Here is a 12,626-nt window from a genome sequence, read left to right as displayed (position 1 = left end):
TTTACTGCTCTATAATTTACGCCACATTTTGGAAATGTTTGTACTTACTTGACTCAAATTAACAGATACATTTACAAACAGCTTTTACATGAATTATGTTATTGAGCTTTAACAGAATCCTTGGAAATAAGATACAGAAATATTTTCATATTTGGGTTCATGTTTATGATCGAAATAGTTAGGGATGTTTCAAGGTCATGAAATTTATGACTGTGAAGAAACACACAGCTATATAAATATATCCTGGCTGCTTTTGTCCGAGGTGCTCTTTGAAATAAAATCACTGGGTTAAATAAATCAATCATCTTGAAACACCTCTGGGCTCTTAATTGAACAGCTATTTTGAAGCAAAATCTAAATTAATTTTAACTTAAATTGCAATGGTGGGACATAAAAACTTCATGCATGGAACAATTATTCTTAAAAATCATTTTATAAACTCTGTTCCCAACCACAGATGTCAACTTGTGGTTCTTTCAGTGCCAAATTTCTCTCTTATAATGTCTCTCAGTAGAGAGTTACAGAAATGGAACCAATAATTATAAAAAATACTAGGATTACTGTTCTGATATGACAGTTTTCAGTGAAATGAATATCCTATGAATCCCATTATTTTGTTTTGAAGGTCAAAGGAATTTAATGATTAACTCCTGCCTCATGGCGCACTCTGGCGGACAAGTCAGAGAAGACCTGATCGTCGACGCGCTGTCGTGTTTTAGCTGTTTATTTAATTTAATTTTTTAAATAAATGGCTTTTAGAATACTTTCCAGAGTCTGCACAGTGACTCGCGGACTGAAATCCTCTCAGACCGCCTTCAGTACGTTAAGCTCCGCCGGCAGTTTAAAGGTTGAACATGACCGACGTAACCAGCGCTTCACGGTCACCGCCGGCAGCAGTACTGGTAAGCACACAGCCGGAGTTGCAGCTCCCCTTCCCGCGTAGAGCCTGTAAGAGAGCCCGAGGTGTCGTCGCGGCCTGGTGGAGGACATTTGAGATGATTAATTATTTTAAATTCAATATTGTGTTGTGTGATGTGTTTCTCTTTCAGTTGTTTATTTGGATCCCTCTCACACATAAATTGTGTGTAGCATTCAGGGCGCTCAGCGAAATTCCATTTAAAAATGTGTGTTTTAATGGTTTCTTTGGTTAAAGTCAGCTTCTTTTTAACCCATATCAATGTCATATATTTTAAAGGGTTCAGTGCCACTTAGCTAAGAGATCGGCATACTTATTGTGATCTGTACTAATGTATTTTGGTGAAATCTTTGCTAAGTCAAGACCTAGCACAACAAGTTGCAGGGGAGAAGTTGGGGTTTAAATGAAGGTATTTTTGATGGGAATTTGGTATTTTCTGTTCCAACTGATTTAATTTTGCTGAAAGTTTCCCAAGTTCCCCATTTGAAAGAAAATAAGCTGTATTACTTTCTATGAAATAGCATGAGATAATTTAATCTAGGAAATACAAAAATCATGTGGTGATTTTTAATTTTTTTTTCTTCCTATAAGCATCTGCTTAATATTATTGTAATAAGGAGCCATTACTGTCCTCTTTCTAGCGGACCATGAATGTGGGGTGCTGAAATACAGATTCACTGGGGAGAAGGAGGTGGACCTGATGTCGACCTTCGTACCCGAGACATACAGGGGCCATGGTGTTGCAGCTCTGCTGTCGAGGGTAAAACTCCAGGTGTCAGTCAACTCGTTTCAGGTCATACGTGATTTTTTTTCTGAGTAGTTTTAATGTTTGTTTTGTTTCTTGACAGGCTGCGCTGGACTTTGTGGTTGAAGAGAACTTAAAGGCTCATGTCTCCTGCTTGTACATAAAGAAGTACGTTGAAGAACAACCAGAGCAGAGATATAAAGAGTTTGTCATCACTTGACTGCAGCTTCTATGGCACCTACGTGCTGTATGTCTGTGAAGGTTCTCAGTCATCCAGTTCTTCATAGTTTAAGGAGTCCAGACGCTTTTCTTTCCAAGCTCCTTAGACTACATACTGTAATTCTACCTCTAATTAACTACACTCGCACAGTGTGCAATGTACAAGTGAGAAATCTCACATCAATGTAATTCAATGTACATTTAAACAATTTTAAATGTAATGTGGACTATATTTGGATAAAATAACCAAAAATATAATTAAACCAATGGGTTGAAGGTGATATTTGTATTATAATAAGAACAGTTTAACAGATAAACTGTGATTCTTTTAAAAATATCAGACTGTGTGCATGCATGACTGAATTTTCTACCAATAAAATTCATTAAAATGTAATTAAAAACCTTTGTTATACTATACAAGCGTATCATTATATTATACATGCAGAATTATGTAGTTGATATGTAGAGTAAATAATACAACTGCTATGTTATTTTTATATTAAAAAGCTTACATAAAGGGACATCTGCTCATTTCCACATGTATATTTATTCCTGGACCCCACTAGAGTAGCTTTGCATGAGTCACAGTTCAAAATAAGTTTTATTTATCTCATACTAGGCTTTGGTGTGACCCCTGACTTCATGCTCTGTTTGAAAGAAGCTTTCTGTTGATTGGCTGCCCCACATAAACAGCAGATGAGTGGGACTTCAGGGCTGATTGACCATAAAGTGGATATCCCCACTGTATGAGATCATACAGAGGCAAGCGTGGGGAAAAAAACAAAACAAACTAGTAGAGTCTGAGATTTTAATTTACAGGAATTACTTTTATATACACTGGCCTCATAATTTGACACTGTGGCCAGAGACTTTATGTATTTCTGTCTGTATATTAAGAAGGCAGTGTAGGTCCTAATCTGCAGTTAACAGAAGTGGACTAAAGCTAATTAGTGCAGTTGATTAAATTTTTCCTGGCTGATCAATCCAGCTTTAGACTGAGAGATTGCTTGCAATTAGCATAAATAGTAACTAATCACAGAATCATGCAGAGGCAAAAGTAGAAAAGACTTTGTAAACCTTAGTGTTTAAAGTATCCTATCTCACATGTATTACTTGTACATACTTTGACCTCTTTGGTTGAAACTTTGGCCACGTGTAATACAAACCATATGGAACTAAGACGCAGTGTAATGTAGAAGCTTGTTTAGGTATCAATGTTATTAGTAATATAACTCCGTTATAGTGAGCCTACGTTAATAAATGCAGCAGAATAAATCACAAAAAGAAAGATTGTGGGAAAAATGGGCTCCGGTGTTACCACGAGCCTCGAATCACAGATGAAATCAGCGTGTTTGGCGAGCACAGCTGGATTCTGGCCAGCTGATGAGATTAATTCCCCCACAGCAACAGCAGCAGCAGCATGACAAGAGATTGGCCACAATCGAGCGTTTAATTGGGTTTGCTTGCTAGTTTTTAGAAGAGCAACAAAGTCAGTGAAAAGCACAGCTGTATTTAATTTCATCTTCATTACATCCTCAGTGACACAAACTGTGAGCTCGAGAGATATTCTGCTTTTTTTATTGTCTGCTTTTGTTCCAACAGATGTCAGTCTTACTCCTGTAAACATGTTTTCCTGCACTTCTGTGTCGGCCTGATGCTGTCAGCGTTTGAGTTACAGCATGTCTCGCATCAAAAGTACCAGAGTATAAAGACAGCAGCTGTTTCAGGGGAGTTGACAGAAAAGGCAAATTCCTGATGTAACATCTTATCGAGAGATGTTCTTTAAAAAAACAAATCCTGAACAGTCAGTCGTGGAGAATATCTACAAACTTTGCAGCTGTCTTGGGTTTTTTCATTGTTGGAGTGGCTGTTTTGTGGTTGTTTCACAGGTTCGGTGGTTGTTTTGTATGTCTTGGCAGACATTTGTGTCCCAGTTTGCTATTTGACATTAATTTGTCATCTTTTTTAAATCTTTTATAGCTGACCGACTGTCCAACATCAGATGTTACTGGACACTTCAAACAGAGTCTGGTCTGTGCAGGTAGACCTGCGGTGATTCGGCGATACGTCCCTGATGGTACAGAATGAGGTAATTTTCTCTTCCTCTTGCTGAGCAGATCATTGAGCCTCGTTCTTCAGAGGACAGTTTGATCAAACATAAATGAAACAGGCTGGCTCAGCAGAAGCTAAAGCAGAAATGAAGGATCAGTCTTTCATCAGGAGCATTTACATCCAGTTTAGTGTGAAATGTAGCCCGTTTCCCTTCCCCACTTCTCACATTATCTTTTTTTAAGAACCAGACACATCTGATGTGTGGAGAGGAACAAAATATACAAAAAAAGTCCTGAAGTAAATATTTAAATCCAAGAACAAGAGGTCCAGGAAATCAACCCCAGAAACGTTTCCATCTTTAACAGTACGCCTCTCCTTGTGGTTCTGGTACATTGTCCATTTCGACCTCGTACGCTGTTCCTGTGGACGGCTTGTGGCCATTGACCGGCAGTTCTAGAGGTGCCTCGGCATCAACCGGCACAGTAGTCAGGTACATGTCCCACATCTGCTCGGGGACGTTCATCTCCATCATGTTCTGCTTTATCATCAGGCTCTTCTCGATGTTCCGCCGTTTGTATTTAAACTCGATGATTGTCTTTGTGTAGCGGTTCAGTGCCGTCACTGCAGACCCCATGCAGGTGCCGAAAGAGCCCCATGCTAATCTGTGGAGAGGGTTAAAAAGAGGGTTAGCCTACTGCTGAGCTGCAGCTGCAAGAACCCCAACAATAAACACGGCTCTACACAGACGTACCAGCAGTGTTGTTTGTGCTGCGTGCTATTTTAGTTTACAATCAAGAACTGGTAAAAAGTAATCCCATTCCCAGGGCTTCTGTCGCCTTCCAACTCAGTAGTATCTGACTGTATCCAGTCCTACGGATATAACCAATCGTGTCAGCTACCTTGACAGCCGAGAGACAGACCTTTGCATTGACGACTTTTCAGTAACAAGTCCTCAGCTAATAAACATGCTCTTGATACTCCTCTTCTTCTGACTCTAACACTGATTATAATCTTCAGCTGCTTTTAGTATGACCCAAAATTAGCGATTGGGCCCATGAACTCACCAGCAAAGCATTTACTGAGCCTTTATTGTGAATAACTGGAATACATGCACCCATGCACTGCAGTCATAATATCAACCCATCTGTCAACAAAAATAAAAACACAAATGGCAAAACTAAAACTCCCAGATTTTTGGGCAGGTATGCAACACTGCACAGTGTAGCAACAGACATGCCAAACCCTTCTCTTTAAATGTGCCCGGCACCCTTCATCTTCATTGCTCAGTGAGTACCATCTCTTCTGCACATAATCGCGTAGTTTTGGTGCAGTTAGTGAAAGCCAGTTGAACAATCTGACTGTTCCAGGTGCTCCTAATCAAATGTACCAATTAAAATGATCAAAAAGTGTGAGAATTTTTGTAAAAGCTGACGTTTTGGAAGTTTTTCATTCATGTGAAATATGTAAGTAATGCCACAACCAGGTATGGGCATCCCAGCAAATTCATCCCATGGTCAGACCGTGCAATGCTCAGAAAAGTGCAAAAATCCACAGAGCTAAAACTCACTTAAAGTTCATGACAGCAAAATTAAAAACATTCTGAACGACTGTTGTGTGCAAAGGTTGCCAGCACAAAGCATGTTCTCTCTAAAAAGAACATGGCAGCATGGCTTAGGATTGCAGAGGTCAATCTGAACCAACCACAAGACTTCAGGAACAATGTCCTGTAGTTGACCATAATGCACAGCGCCACATTTAGAGAAAAACAAACACTGCATATCAACACAAACACTCCATACCAACTGTAAGCACAGTGGTGCAGGGGTTATGATTTAAGCTTGTTTTGACAGGTAAAAATCTTGGCCCAAACTGCACCATACAACAGTTTATTATTTCAAACACAGGAGCAAAACTACAATAGAATGGCTATAAAAAGAAGAATCGAGGTGCTGTACCTGTGCAGAAATGTGAATGGGAAAGCATGCCTCACCTCAGAAGTGTGACTCCTGGAAACATAAACTACTGTTACAACCTCAGAAAGAGTCTGCTAGAGTTTGGCTGTGGACAGTAGAACCACTGTCTACCAATGTCCGGTTCATCATGGAATTTTTGAACTCAGTTAAGCCCACAATAGTGCTGCCTAGCTGACTGATCGAGCGCCTGCATACAATACGGTGGCTGTGGATGAGTCTCAAGCCCGAGAGGCAAAAAATTATTTAGAAAATCGAAGGTAGTGAGCCTTAATTTTGGCCGTGATTATTTGATCTAGTGAGTAAAAATGTCAAAACAGCCAGAGATGAAGGTTAAAGTTGCTTACAAATAAGACCAGCTGTAGTCCCATGTTTTGGGTCTCCAATCTTCTGGCCCGGTGGCAACAGCCAGCTGGAATATGGTAGTAAACATCATGTGGGCCACCATCCCACAAAGGCCTGAGAACAAAAAAAGATAAAAAGACACCAAGTCAACAAGTGACTCTTCATTCAAACCGCAAAAAAAGACCAAAACTAAATTTAATAGAGTTGGGTTTGTGAATCTGTGACAACCGAGAGAGGACCATACTGATGGCTCTTTATCTTAAAATTTATATGAAGCAATTTATTTGTGTATAAGATTAATATTTGGTTCTTTTAGAGGCTCGTAGTGCTAAAGTATGAGTAAAAGATCCCCTGTTTTAACATGGGAGTAGACAGATCCCTACTTCTTTAAGATTCCAATCTTTCTGGTTTTTATGCTGGATTTTTATGTTTTTCCTGCTAATATGTTTTTGTGTTATTTGTTTTCTATGCCTTTTGTCTTTTCAATGTTTTTTTATCCTAATGTTAATCTTGTTATGCTAATGTAGTGTTAGCAAAACAAATTAAGTGTTTTTAATACTGATATAATGTATTTCTGTTTTTAATAGAAATACATTGTTTTTCTAAAAATAATTTTTATGAATTCGGAGGGGTAAGAAAATAGAATTTAGTTGAATACGAACTGCACGGCCCCTTAGTTCCAGTTAATGAAACTCTTAATGCTTCAACATACCAAGAAAATTTCATGCTCCCAACTTTGTGCGAACAGTTTGGGAATGGCCCCTTCCTGCTCCAGCATGACTGCACAGCAGCGCACAAAGCAAGCTCAAGAACAGTTTCCTTGCAATAACTCAAACTATATATACATAACACGATTTATTTACATATTTATTTCCTTTTTTTACTGGATTGTATATTTGTACATTTTATATATTTTTTCTCTAAATACTGTTCATATGTATATAATGCTGCAGAAACTGTGCATCTCATTGTACATCTGTATAGTGACAATAAAGGCATTCAATTCTATTCTATCCTCTAAGCTCCATAAAGACATGGGTGAGTGAGTTTTGGTGTGGAAGAACTTGACTGGCCTGCACAGAGTCCTGACCTAATTCATAGAACACCTTTGGGATGAATTAGAGTGGAGACTGTGAGGCAGGCCTTCTCCTCCAGCATCAGTGTCTGACTGCACAAATGTGCTTCTGGAAGAATGGTCAAAATTCCCATTAAGTCACTCCTAAACCTTGTGGAAAGCCTACCAGAAGAGTTGAAGCCATTATGGCTGCAAAGTGTGGGCTACCATCATAAAGCTAATGGATTAATGGGATGTCACTGAAACTCATATGCGTGTGAAGGCAGATGAGAGAATTATTTTGGCAATGCATTGTATTTATGATTTGTGAAAAACGATCACATGCAGTAAAAGACATTATAAACTCCAAGTGTGGATGATCCACATTTGTAAAACATTAAAAGAGTACATGAAATGACTGTAGTGACCGCTGAAGCCTGAAACATCCCTGCACAACGCATACGTGATTTTCTGACTGACTCTGGGTGAGGTGGACTGGCCTGCCTGATCCAGGCTCTCCCTCAATCAGCAGCCTGCCCCTTCACAGCTGCTTTTCTTGGGATTAACTAATAACAACAGGGGGGGATGGGAGTCGGGGGATGGGGGGAGTTGAGGGGGCGGGAGGGTGCTCCTCTGGGCAGGTCTTGGCGCAGTCCAAAACCGCAGCCCCGGCTTCAATCGGATTAGTCCAGAAACCAGCAAATCCTCCAAGGCAGCGAGTGGACGCAGAGCAGTTAGCTGCTGCGAGCGCTCGCTCACTGTCAGCCTCATCTCATCCAGCCACCATGACCTGCTGCCCTGCTGCTTTTATTCACCGCCACACAAGCTTCACCTATAATTTATCTCCACGTTTCTTGTCGATGTTAAAGGCTCTATACTTTAAGTCTCTCCTTATTTAGTATTTAAAGATTTAATCACGGGTTTAGGATAAAGTTGATTTAAGCAGTCAGCAGCTATAACTCCTCTTATGAGCAACTGTTGGCTTTAATAAACATGTCCCACCAACATCCATTTACAGAACATTTATCAGCAAAAAACAAAAAAATTGTTTAAAGGTTTAATTAAAAGTAAAGAGGCATAAATGCTTAAGGGGAATTTAAGTTGCGAACATGAATGTTTTTATAACCTGCACTGGAGCTCATTATGCAACGTTACCTGACAGGGCAGTGCACATGGCAGCAAAGGCACTGAGCTTCAGTTTGTTCATGACACTGAAGCAGGGGCACTGCTCCAGAGTCATCAGAGCCCCGCCCGCGAAGAGCAGGGTGAGGTACAGGGTCTCCGCCACGATACACAACCACAGCACTCCTGTGAATACAAAAAACAAACAAAAACAGGGAGGAAGCATAATCCTGCATGTCTAAAGGAAGACAAGCATGCATGTACAACAGGTCTGCTCATTTTATGTCTGGAGATCTGAATGAGCCTGTCTAGACTGAATGGATTTATAAAATCAGGACAGCAGCTGCTAATTCTAGATTCCTTACAAGCAAGACTTGCAAAGGTAAGATTTCTCAGTATGCGTGTAGTCGAAGGCCCTTTCCCAAGCATTTTACTGAAACTGCATTAAGTTTTATAGCATTATTAGAAATAATGTTGGATAACATATTTAGAAAGTCACTGATACTTAGATATCAAGCATGTAAAATACTGTAAATCATCTTGAGGCATTCACGGTACATGTAAGTGTAAGACTGTCTTGGTTTAGAGACAGAGACATAATGTTTGTCGTTGTCGTTGTGAGACTCGAGTGTTTTATATGCCCCACATCCACCTGGACTCCTGAGCTGCATTAAATTAACCCAGTTAAAACTGGAATAACAACAGGTCAACAACAAGTCCATGTAATTTACATTGATTTAATTCATATTAGTTTATGGCAATGTTTTTAGTTTAAAATCTTCTTTAATACAAAGTCATGTTGCTTTTGTAATTTATCGTCCCGTTAAGCATCAAATAGAAACTAAAGACGGGCATAGATACCTAAGACCATGCAGCATCCTTGACTTCTTATTCAGATGTTTTGAAGCCCCAAAATGGCAAAATTGGAGATTCCCGAGCGGGCCTTTATGAACTAATGGTTGACATCGTGGGAACTATGTCCATCTTTTATATACAATCTATGTTATCCTCTTGAGGTCAAAGTACCCATAAGGTAACAGAAAACTCTAAGAAATCAAAAGACAGTTAAAAATATAAAAATCTCACCAACCTCTTTCATTTTCAGGTGCAATATCTGAGAATTCTCGACATTCAAACCCTGAAAAAAAGGGGAAAAGGTAAGTTTTCTTATGTAGAAGAATCCACTTTGACACTAATCACGAAAACACCCTTAAAAGCTGCAATCCCCCAGCATCAGTTCTGTACGCCGAAATTATTCGCTGGGTCATTCCAGCTCAAATCAACGTGGCCATTCTGCTCGACCATCTCCCGTTTGCTGTAAATTTCATTATGCACAGTTTGGACAAATACAAGAAAAAAGTTCTGTATAGATGGATTTAAAATTTCATAGCAGTCTTTTTATATGCCCAAACTTTGGACCATAAACTTTTTATGCAAATTGAGCAGAAAATGTTCTACAAACTTTGCTGATTTAATTTGGAATTCTTTTTTAAATGTGTATCTGTAAGAAAATCTCACATTCATGGTTATTTGTTCAATCAGCTATGCAAATTCTTGTGATTGTCAATAAAATTAATTAAGTGCACTCAGTAGTATCAAAAATACTTACAAGTATTTTTTTTACAAGAAGTCATGACTTTTGAATATTATATATTTTTAAAAGTATATTTTGATATAATGTGAGTCGACAAACACTGACATCTTTGCACCGCAGCCGCAAATATAAAACTGATTGTAGCGTCTGATGATATTGTTTTGGTGATACGGCACCTTGGTGTTGGAGCTCCCAAGGAACTGACTCTTGTGCTCTGATCATATTGGTGAAAATCAGCAGACAATTTGGCTCTTAGTTGCATGCAAATCCTTATAAAAATGTATTTTTCTGAGATTTATTACCAGAGCTTATGAAACCAACTGGGGCGGCTTGCATGCAACAGCAATGGCTGTAATCTGGAAGCTTTACTGTTTGGTTTATTTTGCTCTGTAACAATGACACTTTCATACACCCTACATATGTCCTGTAACGTGAAATTTTTATAGCGAAATTTATTTCTATTTGAAAACATTTGTACTTTTTCTTCCTCCATGCCAGGCAGATTGCTGCTTATCTGTCAGTATGATTCCTGTGGAAAGCATGTACACGTTTGTAATTAGGTTTTATGTTTCGCTTGATGAGATTTAGCTTTGACCTCAAGTAGAAAGCTGTAGTTATGATGCAACATGAAGGACCTTTTTGCAGTACCTGCATGCAGCATGTCACAGCTTTAATCCTAATCTGTACTTTGTCTTTTTCATTTTCCTCGTGCACTACCTTACCCCCTCCACAGGTGTAGCTTTTTCATTCGTTATTATTGGTCATAATGACCCAAAATATTACTTAAGAACAATATTGCACTGTTTGAAATGCTATTTCCCTATACACAGGCATAAAACAACAGGAAATCTAGCTAAAATGTGCTGAATTTAGACCTAAAGAGAATTTAACCCAGCTTACTCGAGTGCCAAAGCACACTCGCAGCTGTTTATCTCACCTTATCTGTGCATTATACATAAATGACCTTAAATGACTCAAGAGATTGCCTCCAGATGGTGCGATTCCAGTAACTGGGTTGACATTTATAAGCTGTAGATTAACTTGAGAGACTGTCTTGTGCGTTTACAGGAGCTGCTTCCTCCATTAGCTCTTCCTGTTTTTGAACGTCTGCAGCCCCAAAGCTAAAGGGCTGAAGAGCTTAGGGTCATCTTACCGTTCATGTCGGCCGCCTCCTCGCAGGAGAAGAATATCCCCGTGTGGAACTTCCTCATCAGAAACTTCTCCTCCCCTGTCTCAAAGATGTACTGCACTAGGCGGCTGTCGTTGAGGTTGGTGCTGTTGAAGCGGATGCAGTACCACTCCTTCTTGTTCACCGGTGGGCCTGTGCAGAAGGGTTTGGCCACCTTCCTGGTCCCCTCGCACCAGTAGCTGGTGGTCACCGCGGATAAGGCAAAAGCAAACGCCACAAAGTTGAGGGTGAGCGCCAGAGAAGCCCGCCGCCCGCGCTCTAGCCTCATGGTCGAGGCAAGGCCAGAGGAGATGAAATGAAAAGGCAACTAATCCTGGCTTTTGATATGTAGCCACCGTGTTTCGCCTCCCAGCGGATATATCAAATCTTCATAATCTTGTTGCATTTGGGGCTCCTTGGGTGAGAAGTGTGTACATCCCTCTGCCGGCTCTTCTGATGTGCTGCCACCTTGATGAAAGGGTCCATCCTCCGCACTCCCACAGAGACAATAGAAACCCATGGCACTATTGGTTTTCCTTCATTTGAACTCCTAAACTGTCCCCTCTGTGCTGCCACTCCAAACTCATCGCTCCTCCCCTTCTACAAAGCTCTGCCTGCAACATTATCCATTACAAATGGCAAATTATAGTCCAGACTTCCTTTGAACATATTAGCAAAAAGCAAAGATTACAACAAGCTTAGATTGTAATCCAGAAGCAGGCTCTTCCCTGAGTTTCCTGCATTTGCAAAGTAATTGCAGCCGCAGGCATAAGATCAAGTCCCTTTTTACAGTTGGTGACCTGTGACATAATGTGGACAGTCTCATATGAAAATCCATTCACTGCGTGTGTGTGTGCAAGCAGGGCAAATCTCTTCTAATAGCCTGCTGATGTAGCACACAAATGAAGACAAACTACTTAGAAGTACAGTATCTGAAGGAGACAGATGGTTGGAGGAAACATCTGCTGCCTTTACTCTGATGCTTTTGTCTATAATTTGCTGTCTTTAAACTTGTCGTAATTTTCTGCAGCTCAAGAGTTTCGCTAACAAATGTGTCGTCTTTGCTTTGACCTATAGACAAATGACTTTAAAAGCTGACATGCGCAAGTGTCGTGCGTAAGTTCCTCAAGTCTCATCTATTATTAGAGACTTTCTATGGAGAATGTCGAGTAAATCAAACAGACTTGCTCTACTTAAACGTGCCTTCGGAAACATTTATCACCCATCACAGTCTTTTCATTTTCAATGTCCCAACAGATTTTGATGTAAACAAAGACTTTTGCCTCAAACAGCAAGTAGGCAGTGCATGAAAAACAGACACTTGACCCTGTGAAGCTCTCCAAACTTAGCTGATTCCCAGCTGTTAATGGTGTTTTACAGATTGTGAAGCTGGCATTCACAGGTGGTGAACTCCAACGTGATTACCATCACAAACTCTAAC

General features: G+C 40.0%; 2 protein-coding genes across 2 annotated transcripts; one reads left to right on the top strand and one right to left on the bottom strand.

Moving 5' to 3' along the window:
• The first annotated feature begins 665 nt into the window (after positions 1 to 665).
• LOC120740331 (protein NATD1-like) lies at positions 666 to 2,295 on the top strand. Its single transcript, XM_040042617.1, has 3 exons — positions 666 to 902; positions 1,558 to 1,676; positions 1,765 to 2,295. Exons 1-3 carry the CDS (start codon positions 749 to 751, stop codon positions 1,879 to 1,881), a joined length of 390 nt encoding a protein of 129 aa, XP_039898551.1. The 5' UTR covers positions 666 to 748; the 3' UTR covers positions 1,882 to 2,295.
• Positions 2,296 to 3,105: 810 nt separating this feature from the next.
• On the bottom strand, positions 3,106 to 12,016 carry LOC120740324 (germ cell-specific gene 1-like protein). The gene is made up of 5 exons (XM_040042604.1): positions 11,171 to 12,016; positions 9,514 to 9,561; positions 8,457 to 8,609; positions 6,250 to 6,361; positions 3,106 to 4,594 (listed from the first exon to the last, which is right to left on the bottom strand). Exons 1-5 carry the CDS (start codon positions 11,472 to 11,474, stop codon positions 4,291 to 4,293), a joined length of 921 nt encoding a protein of 306 aa, XP_039898538.1. The 5' UTR covers positions 11,475 to 12,016; the 3' UTR covers positions 3,106 to 4,290.
• Positions 12,017 to 12,626: the final 610 nt, after the last annotated feature.

This window comes from Simochromis diagramma, unplaced genomic scaffold (assembly GCF_900408965.1).
Source record: "Simochromis diagramma unplaced genomic scaffold, fSimDia1.1 OVJJ01000321.1, whole genome shotgun sequence".
In the NCBI taxonomy this organism is placed as follows: Eukaryota; Metazoa; Chordata; class Actinopteri; order Cichliformes; family Cichlidae; genus Simochromis; species Simochromis diagramma.
This window is presented reverse-complemented; position numbering and strand designations above follow the sequence as displayed.